We start from the raw sequence: 17,997 nt of genomic DNA, 5'->3' as shown, positions 1-17,997 counted from the left end.
CAGACAGCTATAATGTTACAAAAGTGATCTCTTTTCAACTTTCATACCTTGCTTCAGGTTCTACTTAATAGGGCCAAACAGAACAAATCTAAACTCTCATTCACACCATAACCTTTTTTTTTTTTTTTAAATTTTTTTGAGTTTTGTGGTTATTTCTTTTTTAAAATACTATTTTTCAATTTCATGTAAAAATAATTAACAATTCTTTTTTTTAAATTTTGAGTTTCAAATTCTTACCTTCCCTCCCTCCCTTCCCCCATCCTTGATATGATAAAATATTTTATATAAATTATATATGATATCACAGCCTTTCAAAAACTTGAAGACAGTTATTGTGCTCCTTTCCCCAGTCTTTTTTCTAGGATAAATAAACATGCCCAGTTCCTTTAACCAGTAAACATATATTGTGGACTCAAGATCCACAGTTAATAATTTATTAATAGTATTAAATACTAGTTATCAATTTATTAATGTTTTCTATGAATTTTTCTTGATTTATTCATTTCTTTTATTAGTTATTTTATTACATTATTATCTTTTATTAATTAATTCATTTATTAATGTCTTTCTTAAGCCTTAATGCCCAGAAATGAACACAGTGTTTCAAATGAAGTCTGATAAGAACAGAGTAGGACTATCAATTTCCTGTGCTATTCCTGGAAGCTATGCCCTTCCCTTTGACTCAAGCTCTCATTGGTTTTGGGATTGGATTTTTGGTTTTTCTTTTGGCTGCCACGTGATGCTGCTTTCTCATATTATATCTTCCTCATATTTAGTTCACTAAGATATTTGGATCATTTTCAGAACTGCAGTCTGATCATACCTATAACCATCTTATACTTTTTTGTAATCCAGTACAAGATTACTTTCTTCTTTATTGAATTTCATCTAATTGGACTTGATTCTGCAGTTAGGTGACACAATGGATAAAGCATTGACGTTGGAGTCAGGAAAAACTAAGTTCAAATGTGGTCACAGACAGCTGTGTGACCTTGGACACCCCATTTACCTCAGTTTCTTCATCTGTAAAATAAGCCAGAGAAGGAAATGTCAATACTCCGGTATCTTTGCCAAGAAAACTCCAAACAGGGTCATGAAGAATCAGATACTACTGAAAGATGACTGAAAGATTTGGACCAGTGTTCTAGTTTGTAGGGATCTTTTTAGGATCCTGTGTCATCTAGTATAGTAACTATTCCTTCTAGGTTTGTATAATCTGCAAATCTGATGAGTTTATTATCTATTCCTTAATCTAAATCACTGATAAAAATGTTAAGCAACACTGGGCTAAGGACAGATCCCTGGGTTACTCTACTGGAGTCTTCCTGCCACGTTGAAATCAAGCCTTTAGCAATTTCTCTTTGAGTCCAGCTAGAATTTATACCAGAAGAATGTATAAATCCATATGATCATATTATCCACATATCACTGTATTTTCTATAAGAATAGTTTAAGATGTTTTGTTAAAAGCTTTAATAAAATCCAGAAGAGCCATATCTATAACAATCCCTCCATCTATAATTTGGTAAAAAAATAAATGAGGTTAGTTTGCTATGACCTTGTCTTAATGAAGTCAGGATGGTTCTATGTAACCACTAATTGCTTTTCTAGGTATTTGTCAACCATCTCGTTAATGATCTGTTCTACAATTTTCCCAGAAATAAACTCAAGTTTATTGGCATGTAGGTTGGAGAAATATGTTGATAATGATGTTTTGAACCTAAGAATGACATACATTATTTGACTCTCATAGTGCTTTTGAATCTAATAGTATACTAGCCACTGCTAATTCAAGAGCTCAAAAGACACAAACAAAAAACAGTTTCTGCCCCTGAGGAATTTTATTACATTCTGTTGGGGGAAATAATACATACAAATATAAGTAAATAAGACACATACGAAGTAAATTTAATGTAATTTTTCATGAGGCTGCACTAAGTAAAGTGATTTTTTAAGGGACATTAACTTTATATAGAAGATAATGCTTAGACCAACCTTTAGAGGAAGTTAAGAGATTTTAAGAGGTGGGAGCTGAGAAGGTAGTTTACGGTAGGCATGAGGACAGCTTTTGTTAAGGAATGGACTTAAAGAAAAAATTCTTTGCATGAGGAAAAGAAAGTCAGCCTTTATACCTAGGATGTGGAGTATGTGAAAGGAAGTAATGCATAACAAGCTTAGAAAGATAGGGTCTAATCTAATTGTGAAGGGCTTTAAATGCCAAACAAATGGAACTGTATTTGATCCTGTATACAGCAGGGAGCTCCTGGAGATTTTTGAGTGACCTAGTTGGATCTATGCTTTAAGAGTATTATTTTGGATATTGGATGGATTGGAGAGAGTTGAGGCAAGGAGACCAAATGTAAGATTATTTAAATGAGCCAAGTGGAAAGGGATGAGGGCTTGAAACAGAAACTGGTGGAAAGAAGAGAATGAATAGATGTGAGATATATTGTAGAGAGAGAGCTGCCGAGGCTTGCACATTGATTAGAAATGATGGAGGACAGTGAGGGGAATTGAAGAATGGAGCAGAGGGTATCTTGCTAACTTGTGGATCAGGGTGATAGGAGGGTCGTGTGCCTTCTGTAGAAATGAGGAAGCTTGAAAAATAGGTGTGTAGTGAAAGTAGTGGGGAAATAATGAATTCTATTTTGCATATGTTAAGTTTGAGATGCCTTCAAGACATTCATTTGTCAACATCCAGTTGAGAGATATAGGGGAAGGAACTCATTGCTTCAGTTTAGAGTTTGGGTTGTGGGGAAGGAGTAATGGAGCTTTGCCTTCTGTGTCTTCTTTCCCACCTGTGTCTCCCCATCGTTGTAAAAGCTTATGAGATCTCCTTTCCAGTCCCTGTGAAATCTGTCTCATCTGAGAATTTTAAGCCTTGCTCCTTCTGCTGAGGAGAAAACCAAATTCTCTTCCTGCCTTGTTGAACTTGAAATCATTTCAACCTTCCATGAGAGACAGGCCTTTAAAGATCACTCTGCATTCTGAATGGCACACAGATAAGCCTTTGTTTGGATTCCTCAAGTTCATGTCCCTACTTGCAGAAGACTTCTTAGGCATTTGGATCCAGGGTTTAGCTGAGGGAAGGATTGCAACAGATTTATCCATTCTACAGATCTGAACCTAGTTGTGGGAAAGAAGAACAAGAGCATATATGTAAAGGGTTGTAGACTGTAATCCCTGGAGTTTGCCATAAAGGATACCTTATTCTCCAAGCAAACAAAGTTTCTGAATTTTACTTTCCTTACCTTGCTAGGATTACTCTGGGAACTGCAGCAGTGGTCACATAGGCAGATGTGACATTTTCTTAGTTAGGTGGCCTTTTTAATGGATTCCCTAGTTCCCAAAGGCAATAAGGACACGACAAGGTTATTCCTTTACTTAATCAACTTGGTAATCCATTTTGATTAAGTTATAATAAAAAGCAGACACTGTGATAATCTTCAGTGGCCTGAGACCCAGAAGATCTCTTCTGAAGGAGGGTAGGACAGGTAGAGATCAGAACTTCTTACACTTTTTTCCACTCATGATCCTTTTTGCCTGAGAAATATTTTATGCACATTTAGGATATGTAAAATAGATATACAAATCAAACATATACTGATAATAAACCATAATTTTGCTTCACCCACATACAGTTGCATTACTCATATGAGACTGTGATGCATAGTTTAGAAAGTTTTGCTGTACGTGATGAATATGGAAACATATTTAGAAGAATTGCACATACTTAACGTATATCAGATTGCTTGCTTTCTAGTGAGGTGGGAAGAAAAATTTGAAACACAGGATTTTGCATAAGTGAATGTTGAGAGCTATCTTTGCATGTGTTTTAAAAAATAAAATATTATTGAAGGAAAAAAAGCTTTGTTTAAGATAATTAATATTTTTGTATGTTTTGTTTTGTTTTATTTTGTTTAAGACTCCTTTACAATTCAAATACTTTTGTAGTTCTAGGTATGCTAGGTTTTGAATTTTTAGCTTTGAAAAATGTGTATGGTACCAGAGAACAAGAGAAATGGAAGGAATCTAGAGAAGCGGCATAAGTGTATATACCCTTTTGCTTTTACTGGCAATAGAACCAAAAGAGAGTAGACCTGGATTCTAGACCTATTTTTGCCATCCCTCTGTGTGATCTTAGTGAAATCTGAGGTTCTTTGTCAAATGAGGAGAATAATTCTCTCTGTGTGTCTCATAGGAATGTTGTAAGAACATTTAAAATACTCGTGTAAAAGTAGAGTACTTTTAGTTCCCTAAAAGAAAATTATTATTAATGGGCCTAAATCATCCCAGACAGCTGAGAATCTACTTTTGAGACCCCCAGAGGGAATTTTCATAACCTTCTTTAAGAATCCTTTCCATCTTAAATTTTTCCTTCATTTATTTTTGGTGTAATTCTAGCATGCCTGAATTACAAAATTCTTTATTAAAACAATAATTTCCATGGGCTTAACTCATTAGTCATATAGCAGTAGCTTAATTTGCTTGTAGAAATATAACTGAAAAGATACTTGCCCATTCTTAGCCTCCTAAATGTATCCCATTAGCCCTATTATCACTATATTCCACATTAAAAAAAAAAAAAGTATAGATTATAAAATAAGAGGTTTGGCCTAAATAATGTTTTAGGATCCTACCCAGCTCTAAATCTCTTGATTCCCATGATTAAATTTACTAGGTTCTCTCCATTTTTAGTGAAAAATACATAATAAATTGGCAGTGCTAATGTTCTTTTGAAAAAAAAATTTTTTTTCCCTAAACTTTGTTTTCTTTAAGACCTTTTCACTCCATATCAACATCTTAATAAACATCTTAATAAAAATTTCCAGACCTTGGAAAGGCTTTATCATACTTCATCATCTATATAATTTCCCAATATTTTTCAACTGGCTCATCTTATTGTGAGGTTAAATTCTACCCCTTAGTTTTTCTCTTTTGATAAGCCTTATTTCATTCCATTCCTTTCTATAACAACCCTTCTGCCAATTACAGCCTTCAATTTCCCACTGGCTCAAAAGGCTTATAATCACTCATAGCACAGGTCAGAGCCCTTCAATCATCAATGCAATGGTGGATCATGCATCACAAGAAGTAGAGGGTATGTTTGCATTGGTACAAATCCAGCCCCACTCCTGCTGTTCTTGATCCTGCTGATGGATCTGTAGACTTATTTTCCTTTAAAAAAAAATTATTGATGAAATAACTACCCACAAAAACATTCCTTTGATACCTGAACTATCTTGAGCTTATTTTTAATACCATACAAATAATATATTATTTATCAATCAATCAACAAGAATTAATTTACATCTGCTATGTAGAAGGTACTCTGAAAGGTGCTGAAGATAAAAAGCTGAGTACTACCTTCCAAGAATTTATAGTCTTTCATGAGGGGGATAATGTTTGTGTGCATATATATGTTAATATCTACATATAAATATATGTATAGCAATAGAGATGCATCTATATTTACATATTTATATATATATATATATATATATATATATAAATGACCTTTATGTAGAGATATCTTATTTATAGATATACCTATTTTGCATTTCTCTCTATCTCTATAGCAACATATCTAGATATATAGCTATCTATGTCTATAGTCTAAATATATGCAAAATTGATATAAAACAGTGGAGAGGACTCTGGAATCTGGAGGGATCAAGAGAAGCCCCATGTGGAAGGAGGCAGTTGAGACTTGCAGGAGACAAAGGATTCCTGGGCACAAAGGGGATAAAAAAGTATATTTGAATCATGGGAGGACAATCCATGCAAAACAGAGATAAGACCTAAAGTACTGTCTATGAAGGAGCAACAAAAAGAACAATTTAACTAAATTGTAGGGTGACAGAGAGACAGAGAGAGGGGCAGAAAGACACAGAGACAAAAAGAGAGGCAGGCAGACACATACACACATAGAAAGAGATCCACAGACACAGATACACACATCTACACCCAGAGAGACCCAGAGAGACAGAGACAAAGTGAGGGAGAGCAAGAGAAAGGGAGGGAGAGAGAGAGAAACAGAGACAAAGATAGAGAAGGGGAAGGGAAAAAACTCCAAAAGTTCAAAATTAAACAATTCATTAACCATATTCAATGTCATTTGCAAAATTTTGAAGTCCCCTAATTCTGCAAAGAAGGCAGGAGATACAATCCCATCTCCTCTTTGGGGCTAACTTTAGCCACTATAATTTCATAGAATTAAGTTTTTATTTCATCATTGTTATTCTTTTTCCTTTCCTTTCCATTGCTGTAATTATTATATAGCATTGTTTTCTTGTTTCTGCTTCTTTCCCTTTGCATATGTTTTTCAAAGCCCACATTCAAACCCTAGCTCTATAATTCATTTTCAGTCTCTCTGGAACTCAGTTTCCTACAATGTAAAATTAGGAAGGTTGGACCAGAAGAATCTTTTCTAGCTCAAAGTTCTATCTATGCTGCTATAAACTGTGAACAAGTTCACTTTTTATGAGTCTGCTTATGTTCCTTCTCACTTCTATCTAGCATTTCAAAATCTATGGGTAGTGGTTGTTTTTCACTTTTTGCGTCACCCACTCTTCATGACCCCATTTGGGGTTTCCTTGGCAAAGATACTGGACAGGTTTGCCATTTCCTTCTCCAGCTCATTTACAGATGAGGAAATTAATTCAAGTTTAAAAAGATAAAAATCACTTACCTAAGATTACAGTTAGTAAGTAACAGATCTGGAATTAGAATTGAGATCATTAAATTCTGAAACCAGGACTCAGTTCATTACACCATCCCAGGGATTTAGCATTTATTTTATGCCTACCTTACACATATAGTAGGTGCTGGGTAATTTTTTTTTTCTTAATTTTGATTTGACCAACACAAGGTTGGAACAGAGGATTGTAGAAACCTTCATCCTCACTATCAATTTAAATAGGAAATGCTTTTAAATAATTCTGTAAGAATAACCCCTGAATTTGATTGGAAACAAAACATGTGAATGAGGTGAGTTGATTTCCCAGTTTGGCTTTGCTTTCTCAGACCAGATTCCACTTCTGTTCTCCTTGCCACAGTCCAGGAAACAAGAAGCAGTTGAGCTGGAGTTATGGAAATGATAGACCTTAGTTTTTAATGCTTAGGAAGTTGGGGATTAAGTGAGTCTGAAGAAATGCGGAGGTGAGGGGATGTGTTATAAACCAGGGCAAGAATTTTAGCTTCTCTAGAGGAGCTAATATTGCCAGGAAAGGAAGCATCTCCAAATTCCAATTAGTCATTAGCCTTCATCCCCCTACTAGGGAATTTTTAACACCCTCTCCCAGACTTTTCACCAAACTGGTTCCGCAAATATATCTGGAAGATGGATGGGTGTGATATAATACTGTCAATTTCCAGAAAGAAACACCCAGTAAAGCTCTCAATTAATGTGAGGGGCTGTAGTAAATTGGGGTAGGAGTAGATTGAGGCAAAAAACAAAAACAGAACAGAGGATCTAAAGACTCATAGTTTACACCATAGAGTAGCAAAAGCTCCAACAAGTAGACAAAAGATAGCAAAAGATGAGCTTTTGAATTTGACATAAAAAAAAATTTTAAACAATTAAAGAACTGTTCTTTTGACCAGACCTATGATTTCATTAATAAAGAGTGTTAGCTCTACAGCTCAAGATGGGCACTTGTTCTACAATTTATAACCTTAAAAAAATAGCTTTTTATTTTCAAAATACATGCAGAGAAAGTTTTCAACATTCACCCTTGCAAAACCTTGTGTTCCAAATTTTCTCCCTCCCTTCCTCTACTCCCTTCCCTAGAGAGCAAGCAATCCAATATATTTTCAACATGTACAATTCTTCTATACATATTTCCACACTTATTATGCTACACAAGAAAAATCAGATCAAAAGGAGAAAAAATGAGAAAAACAAAAAACAAGCAAAAACCAACAAAAAAGGTTTAAAAAAAGCTATGTTGTGATCCATATTCAGTCCCAACAGTTCTCTTTCTAGCTGCAGATGGATCTCTCCATCACAAGTCTATTGGAATCGGCCTGAATCACCTCTATAATTTATAATCTTAAAAAGTTTCTTGGGACATAAAGGACTTGGCCAAAGGTCATACTGCTAGTATATGTCAAAAAGATTAGACTTGAACTCAGGTCTTAGGATCAGTTTTAGAGCTGAAAGGGATCTTAACCTTTTCATTTTACAGATGAAGAAATTGAGGCACAAAGATTAAATGATTACCCAAGGATGCACAGATAGTAAATGGAAGAGACAGAATTCAAACTCAAATCCTCTTACTTAAAATGCACTGTACCACCCACTCTATTCACCAAGCCTCTGGTTCTATTAAAAATAGTAAATATTTTTGAAGCATTTTTGAAAATCTAAGATTACTTGGAGGCAGGTGACATGTGGATGGGGTGCCAGGTCTGGAGTCAGGAAGATGTAAATTCAAATCCAGCCACAGAATCTTTGTATCTGTGTGATCCTGAGCAAGTCACTTAACTCTGCCTCAGTTCCCTCATCTATAAAATGAACTCGAGAAGGAAATGACAAACCACTCTGGTGTCTTTGCCAAGAAAACCCCAAATGGGATTACAAAGAATCAGATATAACTGGAAAAAAAAAAGCTAAACAAGATTATTTGAGATAAATCATGTTGCAAATACATGTCTATATTATTATTATTATTTATATTTTATCATATACATTATATATAATATATAATATATTTGTTATATATTATTAATTAGCATAAGGAACATATCTTTCTGTCCCTATTACTCAAAGGTAGTATTAAAAAAAAAGTATAGGAGGAAAGTTAGCTATCATAACGCTGAAAATGATCTAATTCTCCTTTTTGAGTCCTTACCCTCTGGGTTCTGAAATCACACAGTAATAAAAGTCAGGATAAGTAATATCATCTTTGGATCTGCTTTCCCACTTTGGGACTCACCCATGTGTGAGAAAGGTGAGTATATGAAGGAAAGTCCTAGAACTAAACAGAACTCTTGGGAAAACCTAACTTGAGAAACTGGAAGTAAGAAGCACATTAAAGTGCTATTTCCAAATTCCACACCCTGTCAAAAATGCCAATTGTTAGTGGTAAATGAATGACAGTCACTGAATTATCCCACCTATGCTCATAGAACAAGATCCTTTAGGTGAAGGGGGAAAAATACCTATATGAATCAGTCTTCCTTTTCATATCTTCACATTCTATATCAATCACTCAATCAACATGCATTTTATTCAGCTCTTACTATGTACTGGGAGTTGTGCTAGCCAATGGGAACACAAAGAAATAGTGATACTTTCCTTTGGGTGTTTGCCTCTGATAGGGAAGACAGTATGATCATAAATGGGCAAATACAAGATGCATACAAAGGAGATTAAAGTTGACTGCAAGCAGCTGGGGGGACCCAGATTGTATCTCATGCAGAAGGTGGGGTAAAGAAAACAGGAATCCTAGGAAGGCGGATTTTTCAGACATTAGGGATAGTCAGTGCAAACAACACAGAGTATTGTAGGAAGACCAGCAGGTTCTTCATAAACAAATAGCTTTGAAGAGTATATGTAATATATATATGTATATAATTTTTTAAGCTTAAAAAATAAGCATTTATTAATCACCTAATAAGTGCCAGGCACTGTGCTAAGTGCCAGACAAATATTATCTCAGTTTGATCCTTACAACAACAAAATTCTCTTTTTACAGTTGAGGAAAGCAGCTAGATAACATAGTACATAGGGTACCGGGGCTGAAGTCAAGAAAATCTGAGTTCAAATTCAGCCTCAGACACTTAACACTAGCTGTGTGTGACCCTGGGCTGAAAACAAAATTGTCTGAAAACAAAAAACAAACAAAAAAATATAGTTGAGGGAACTGGGGCAGACACAGTGCTTTGCCCAGGATCACATACCTAGTAAATTCTGGATTTTAACTCAGACCTTCCTGACTATGGAATTCTTGAAAGAGGAGAGTTTGTATTTTTACTCAGAGGTAACACAGAGGTAACAGTAGTCATTGGTCTCATACAACTGTGTGTTAGAGTTGCAATGAGGAGAGACTGGAAGCTCTTAAGAACAGTTTGCAGGCTATTTCAATTACAGAAGTGAGAAGTGATGAGAGTCTGAACCAGGGGGTGATCTTGTGAGGGAAAAGGAAGATGTATATAAGAGATCTTGTGGAAATAGAAAAAAAAAAACATACAAATCACATGAAATGTTCCTTTTTGAAGCAGAGATAAGTGACTTGCTCAGTCATACAACTAGGAAGTGTCTGAGGCTGTATTTAAACTCAGGTCTTTTTGACTTCAGGCTGGTACTCTATCCATTCTGCTACCTAGACTTTGCTCATTCTTATTCTTGCAAAAGAGTTTTTTTAAACCAAAAAACTCTACTGCTTTAATGTTCTACTATATAAATGTTACCTCTTTCTATCATTGTAGATCCATCAATGTACAGTAGACTTGTCCATTGACTAATCCAACTAAGTTCAAAAAGGCTTGTAACCAAATGGATTCCAGAGTAATGAAATTTTTAGCTACAGTAATTCTCAAACCTGTATACTAAGGCATTGGAGGCTGAGCTGTACATAGAATTAGTGTTTTGTTGGTTGTTTTTTAAACCACAGTCAGAAAGTAAGGAAATCACCATCAGTTGAGATAAGATGGGGAAAGAAGACTCAGTGTTAAGGAGATAGATAGAGCAAGATAGAGCAGGACTCTATTCTCATCCCAACAGGACACTTAACTAGTTTCCAATGTTAATCGATGATTATTGCTAATTAGGTTGTCAATTGTTAGGAGAAAGGGATGATAGGGGTAGGAGTCTGATACTTTTTCCCCAATATTCTAATTTTATTTTATTTTATATTTTGGTTTTACTGACATTGTACTTCAATCTTAAAGCAATTATGCAAAACAAGCACTATAGTGATCTCATCTATAGATTCATGCAATATTTACCTCCAAACTCTCCATTTTAGAACAATTTATTTTATTTTATTATGTTTTCAATAAATTTTTTAATGAACAGAAATCTTTTTTTTTCTCATTCCCATTGCCCATCCCATTGGGAAAAAGGAAAACAAATTCTTTGTAATAAGTACACATAGTCAAGCAAAATGAATTCCCTCTTAATATACTGAAATATATATGTTTTGTTCTGCTACCTAAAATTATCATTTCTTTGACAGGATGTAGAAAGTATGTTTCATCAAGATCATAGTTCTTATATCTTTGAAAATTGTTTATCCTTACAATAATAACATTGTACAAAATATTCTCTAAATTCTGTTCATTTCATTCATTAGTACTCTTCAAAATTGTTTTCTTTGATGATATAAATCATTTTTCTCATTCTTCTTAACCTTCACTTTGTATCAGTTCATATATCATTTTCAAGTCTGTTTGAAATAATTTTTCCTCAATGGTATCCATAGCTAGAAAAAGAACTGATAAAGTCTGAATGCTGATCCAGGTATATGATTTTCACCTTTTTTAAAAAAAATTGTTCTGTTTCTTCTTTCACAACATATCTAATGTAGAAATGTGTTTTATATGATTTTGCATATATAACATATCAGATTGTTTGTCATCTTGGGGAGGAGAAAGAAGATGAAGATAGAGAGAAAATTTTGGAACTCAAAATCTTTCCCCAAAAAAATAAATGTTGAAAATTGCCTTTACATATAATTGGAAAAAATGAAATATCAAATTTTCTAAAAGAAATAATTTTTTCTCAGTACAGAATAATAATATCTGATCACATTCATGTACTACAACTTATTTAGCCATTCCCTTTAGTGGATCCCTTTAGTTTCCAATTTTTTTGCAACCACCAGAAGAACTGTTATAAATATTATTTATTCATATAGGACCTTTTTTCTATTTCTTTGATCTCTTTTGAATATAACTAGGTCAAAGGACATGCACTGTTTAATAACTTATATGACAGCACTGTTAAATAACTTTTGTGATATAGTCCCAAACTACTCGGGTCAGATTTATTTTGGGAAGAGGAATCTTTTTGACTGTAGGCTCAGGATTCCATCTACTATGCCACCTAGCTGCCCTTTATCCACATTACCATCCCATAAAACCCAATATGCTGCAACCAAAAACCACTCTGACCTGCCCCATTCCTGTCCAAAGAACAATTGCCCTCCTAGCCATACCTTAAAATCTGAGCCATCTTTGACTCATCTTGTTCATCTCCCTTTTACCGTCAGACGCTAATTTAGTCAGCTTTTATATTCATCTCTTCTTTCTCTTTCTACCATAGTCAATCCTCTGACTGTACCTGAAACTAGTCTGGTAGCTAATCTCCCTGACTTTCAATTCCCTTGCTCACCTTGATCCTGCATACTGCTGCCTGACTAATCTTATCTAGATATGACTTTCGTTATAGGATCACAGAGAACTGGAAGGGACCTCTAGCTCACAGATTTTTGTAGTTGGGAAGCTGAGACCTAGACAGATGAAATAATTGCTTTTCCAAGACCACAGAGGCAGGAAGGACCCAAGCCAGGATTTAAACCTAGATGCCCTAGCTTCCAAAGCCCAGTGATAGTCCTTTTGTGCCACACAGTGCTACTCCCTTGTTCAGAAAGCTCTAGCAGCTTCCTATCTCCTACCACATCAAACACAAACTATTAAAAGACTCCAGTCTCATGACTCCAGATTTATTACTCTTTGAACTGAGTCAAGCTACCTTCCAATAATAGAAATTCTAATCCAGTTTAGACTAGGAATGAATGAATGAGAGCATTTCATCTCTTGTGCATTGCACTGTGCTAAGTGCTAGGGGAAAAAAATAATTGGCTTATTTTAAAACTTTAAAAAGGGCACTAGTTGGCACAGTGGAGAGAGTGTCTGGCCGGGAGTCAGGAAAACTCCTGAGTTTAAATGTGGCTTCAGATATTAATAGCTGTGTGATCCTGGGCAAGTCACTTAATTCTGCCTCAGTTTTTTTGTCTGTAAAATGAGCTAGAGAAGGAAATGGCAAACCACTGCAGTATCTTTGCAAAGAGAACCCCAAAAGGGATCATAAAGATCCAGACACCATTGAAACAATTTAACAACAATAACAAAAAGCCAACAAAAGGACTAAACAACAATAAAACCTTAAGAAGTTTGTTTTGAAATAAGAAAGTTCCTATGCATAAAGGGCTGTCAAACTGTGCATACTCTTTGATCTAGGGCTGTAAAAGATCATAAAAAAGGGAAAAGGACCCACATGTGCAAAATGTTTGTGGCAGCCCTTTTTGTAGTGACAAGGAACTAGAAACTGAGTGGATGCCAACGGGGAATGGCTGAAAAAGTTATGCTATATAAATGTTATGGAATGTTCTTGTTCTGTAAGAAATGATCAGCAAGATGATTTGAGAAAGGCCTGGAGAGACTTACATGAACCTGATGCTGAGTGAAGTGAGAATAACCAGGAGAACATTGTACACGGCAACAGCAAGATTGTACAATGATCAATTCTGATGGACATGAGTCTTTTCAACAATGAAATGATCTTGTGATGGATAGAGCCATCTGCATCCAGAGAGCAGACCATGGAGACTGAAAGTGGATCACAACATTGTATTTTTATCTTTTTTGTTGTTGTTTGCTTGGTTTTTTTTTTATTTCTCATTTTTTCCCTTTTTGATCTGAGTTTTCTTGTGCAGCATGAATAATGTGGAAATATGTTGATAAGCATTGTACATGTTTAACATATATTGAATTACTTTCTGACTAGTAGAAGGGATGAGGGAAAGGGAGAGAGAAAAATTTGGAACACCAAGTTTTTGCAAGGATAAATGTTGGAAACTATCTTTGCATAGATTTTGAAAATAAAAAAACTATTATTTAAAAAAAATATAAAGCTATTATTATTAAAAAAAAAAAAGAAAGAAAGTTCAGTTACCCATATCTAGCACTATACTTCATTCAGAAAATATATTGGATTTGGAATCAGAGGACATGGCTTCAAATTTTGTTCCTGAAACTTCTTGTCTATGAGAACCTGAACAAGTTAAAATACTTCTCTAGCCCTAGGTTTCCTTATATGTAAAATGAGGGGGGTTAGATTAGATGAACACTGGGATTGATCTAGCTCTAGAAAATTGATCCTCTGAACTAAGAAATGTTAATTGATGATGATAACCATAAAAAAAAAACTGTCAAGTTATTCGTTTTTTTTTTTTTTAATGGGTTGTAAGAAGGGAGGATTGGCTTGTTTTTTTCCTTCTGATTTATGCCCCCAAGTAAGAGAAATCTAATAACAGAGTGACCATTAATATTTGGAAAATGGAGAAACTCAGAGAAAAATAAGTCAACCTAGCCAGCACATAGGACAGTGTTAGCCCATTGCCTAATGAATTCCTGCCCAAAGCTTATCATCATGGTTAGATTTTTGAGGTGAGTTGTTGAATTTTTAAAACAAAATTGGTTTTAGTGATTAAAATAGAATATATTTTTACCTTTCTGATTCTTATTTGAATATGTAGTATGTAAGTGACAGATTCTGATGTCTGGAATGTGCTGTCTTACAAATTTGGTTATTATTGTTTATCTTTCTGGAGCCATCTCCATTTGTCTTGATCTGCATCTTGCCATTGAATCCAGATGGCTCTGAAAGGAGAGTGAGGCAGGTGATCTCAGTTAAATCCAGTTCACTTGCCCCTCATGGTATCACCTCCCTGATGTCATGGTCCCCTTCGAGACTGAAGGACAACCAGCAACCTCATTCTCAAAGAGGACCAGTAATATCAGGAGTGTGATATCTTGACTTGTAGTCAATGAGTAAAGGAAGCAATACCCAAGACAGAGAATCTGTAATGTATACAATAATTAAAATATAAGCAACTCTGAGATCCAACAAAATTCAGATCACATACAAAGGATAGCATTTGATTCCCATGCAATTAAATGATTTTGTTTATCTGTTGTTGTGCAACATGCCTTGCGGTTTTGTTTGGAAAATACATTATTATTTTTTAAAGTGGTAAATAGATGAGTAAAAATCACAGGATTTTTCCCCCCATTTCATTGCTAACTAGATATTCTCTATGTTCCTTTTAGATTTCAATCTGATTCTGTGATCAGAGAAAAAAAAATCCAATATAAGCAGAATTTGCTTATCTTCTCATCCTACCTTCTTCCAATCTAACATTATTCAGAATTTAATGTATTCAAGGTGTCTCCTGCCAAATCACCTCTTACTTCCTATGTTGTCTTTTCAGCATTTTTTATTCAGTGTCACACCTAAAAAAGGACGCACCTCTTTAACCCTTTCAACTATTGAATCACACACACCCTTAGTAAGTAAGCTTTTCACATAAACACTGTCAGTTGTCTCTGGCTCTTAGCAAGAGCAGCACAGCTGGAATGTGACCTGATGTGATGTTAAAACTGATAGGAAGGAGAAAGGATAAAACAGGCTGTTGGAGGAAATTAAAAGATCGATTTTGGGGGAGAATTGATTTTGGGGAAAGGGTTGCCTGAATGACTGCATTTTACATTCTATAATCTCTTGGTGGGTCTATAAGAAACTTGAAAAGCTGCTTCATCATGGTAAGATACAAACTTAAATTTTGTTTTATAAACCTCTCTTCCAGTTGAGACTTGGGGCTTGGTTATATATTATTCTTCTTATAATTACATCAATTAACTTGACAATGTTTCTACTATCTGGAATTGGCAACAGCTTGAGCTTTAAATTTTTTAGGTGATTGTGGGTAGAAGGAATTTCCTATAATGTGAATACAATGTTGAATGTTGCTCTGGTTTGAAAGCAGAAGGGGGAGTTCATACTCAAAGTATATTACCTGATGCAATGATTCTGTCAGGAAGCTTTTATTCAATTCCTTCTAAATAAAGGAAGTAAAATGGGACATGAGAGAGTCAAAAAATATGGACTTTCTGTTTAATAAGATCTATTCTAATGTTTTACACTAGAACCCAATGAAGATCTGTTTTACTTTTTTTTTTCTGACTTTCCCGCCTGTTTTCCAAATTTCAGACTAAAACTAATGCCCAACCCCTTGGAGGAAAAAAAAAAATTGGTAAAACTCGGTGGAAGAGGGAAAACGCTTTTTTGAGATTACTGATTGATTGTTTTTTTTTTTTTTTCTCTTCATGATGACAGAAGGTAGAAATCTATTATGCATTTTTAAAAAATGTAGGTTATCTTTTATCAGATCTATTCTCTAGTGGGTGGTGGTTGCTTGCTGCTCTTACTTGAATGTGCCCATAACAAGTCATTATGTATTGCACATACTTTCCCCAAAGAAGATTTTATTAGGGCATGGTATTTTATGGGACAGACTCAGTGGCTTTGTTTCCTTCTTGGGCCCCCTATATCCTGAACTTTCAGGAGGTCCTGTGAACTGAAATAATTTGTGAGAAAAGCAAACCTCTAAACTCCAGAGGAAAAGGAGTTAATATAAGCTTTGGGATAGTTTGATCATAAGATTATTAATACAAAGACCTAAGTAAAGGCTGAGTGTTAAATTATTTTTTTTCCTCTATTACTCTCAGCACTTTTCCCCATTCATTGATATCTTAGGCATAAAAGCTTAATAACTACATTGACTATCTTTATACTAAGGCGTGAGATACTCTATGTTAATAATACATTCTGCATTAAGAAGTCCTCTTAAATAATTTTTTTACATTACCTCCCCATTTTTACAAACCCATCACTTAGTTTAACAGCAACATGTCTATGAAATGAAATCTGAAAAAACTTTCTCTCTCTCAGCTTCTGAATCTCTGTTTCTCTCTTTCAGCTTGTCTCTTTCTCTGTTTCTCTCTTTCATTCAGCTTCTCTGTTTCTGTTTCTCTTTCTGTTTCTGTCACTGTCTCTGCCTCTATCTTTCTTCATATACACACACAACACACACACACACACACACACACACACACACACACACCTCTTTTAATTAAGTTTAAAGCAAGAATTCTTAAACATTTTTGTATCAAGTATCCTTCTGGCAATTCAGTGAGTCCTATTCATAGAATTATAGGTTTTTTTTTTTAAATTATAATTGAAAGAGATGTTTCCATTTAAGTTTGAGGTTAGTGAAAATAAAGATTTTTTTGGTTCCCATTGGAGTTCATGTTCCCTTAAGATCTGTCAGTGGACCTAGATAAAAAGTCCTAAGACTTAAAGAGATGTTAGCGTTTTGTTGAATCCTTGGTCCAGATTGTATATTGTTAAAGTTAAAAAACAAAACAGAACATTTCCACGGAAGCCTAACTGCTCTGAATCTTTAATGTAGACACAGGAGAATGGAAAGTACCAGGAACTTGTGCTGTAAGTAGTTAGTGATTTAGCATTCATACTTTTGATTCAAAATTTTTGACTGGGCAGAAATTTGCTGCTTTTGTCTCTAGGCAGAATGGAGGCTCTGACAATCCTGGCCATAGTACTAAGGCTTATTCTCATCAAGCCTCTACAGGAGCAATGTTTGCATAATACAATCCAGATGTGCAAGCTGAGGCAATGAGCAAGACCACAGGGAACATGGGAATATGTTGCCTGTAAAAGCTGTAAGAGATGATGAAATAAGAGACACATCAAGATTAAATAGGTGACAAACTAAGGTAAAACTTACTTTTTGTCCCCTTATAGCCTTTCCTTTTAAAAAAGTAAGTGAATGAAATAAGATAAATAAAAATGGATATTCTTGAGAGAGATTAAGAGAAAAGCAAGTAAAAGAACAAAAAGATTCAGATGGGGGGAAAATATGTGAAATGAAAATAATATTAGCAGCTGGTATTTTTATGGCATTGTAAGGTGAACAAAGTACTTAATCTACACAACAACCTGTGTGAAGTGGATACTTTTACTGTCCCCATTTTACAAAAGAACAAATTGAGGTTTAGACAGGTTAAGGAATTTGTCATTAGTGTCTGAAGCAAGATTTGAATTCAAATCTTCATGTTTCCAAATTCTACATTCTTACCCTCTGGTAAAAACTAGTAAGTTTTTCTGTCTCAAAAAACTCATGGAGA

The 17,997-nt window shown here is 34.8% G+C and overlaps 1 protein-coding gene across 2 annotated transcripts in view; it reads left to right on the top strand.

Moving 5' to 3' along the window:
- The window catches only part of CRYBG1 (crystallin beta-gamma domain containing 1), a 261,291-nt gene that overhangs the window by 142,431 nt on the left and 100,863 nt on the right, over positions 1-17,997 (top strand). Inside the window, exon 1 of one of the 2 annotated variants that reach the window (XM_012549255.3) lies at positions 15,347-15,552. The exons of the other annotated variant lie outside the window; for it this stretch is intronic. Coding sequence (XP_012404709.2) covers positions 15,550-15,552 — 3 coding nt within the window. The 5' untranslated portion in view covers positions 15,347-15,549. Of the gene's footprint in view, positions 1-15,346; positions 15,553-17,997 lie in introns of those variants that run through there. 2 annotated transcript variants of the gene reach the window in all.

Source organism: Sarcophilus harrisii, chromosome 4 (genome assembly GCF_902635505.1).
Source record: "Sarcophilus harrisii chromosome 4, mSarHar1.11, whole genome shotgun sequence".
Taxonomy (NCBI): domain Eukaryota; kingdom Metazoa; phylum Chordata; class Mammalia; order Dasyuromorphia; family Dasyuridae; genus Sarcophilus; species Sarcophilus harrisii.
This window is presented reverse-complemented; position numbering and strand designations above follow the sequence as displayed.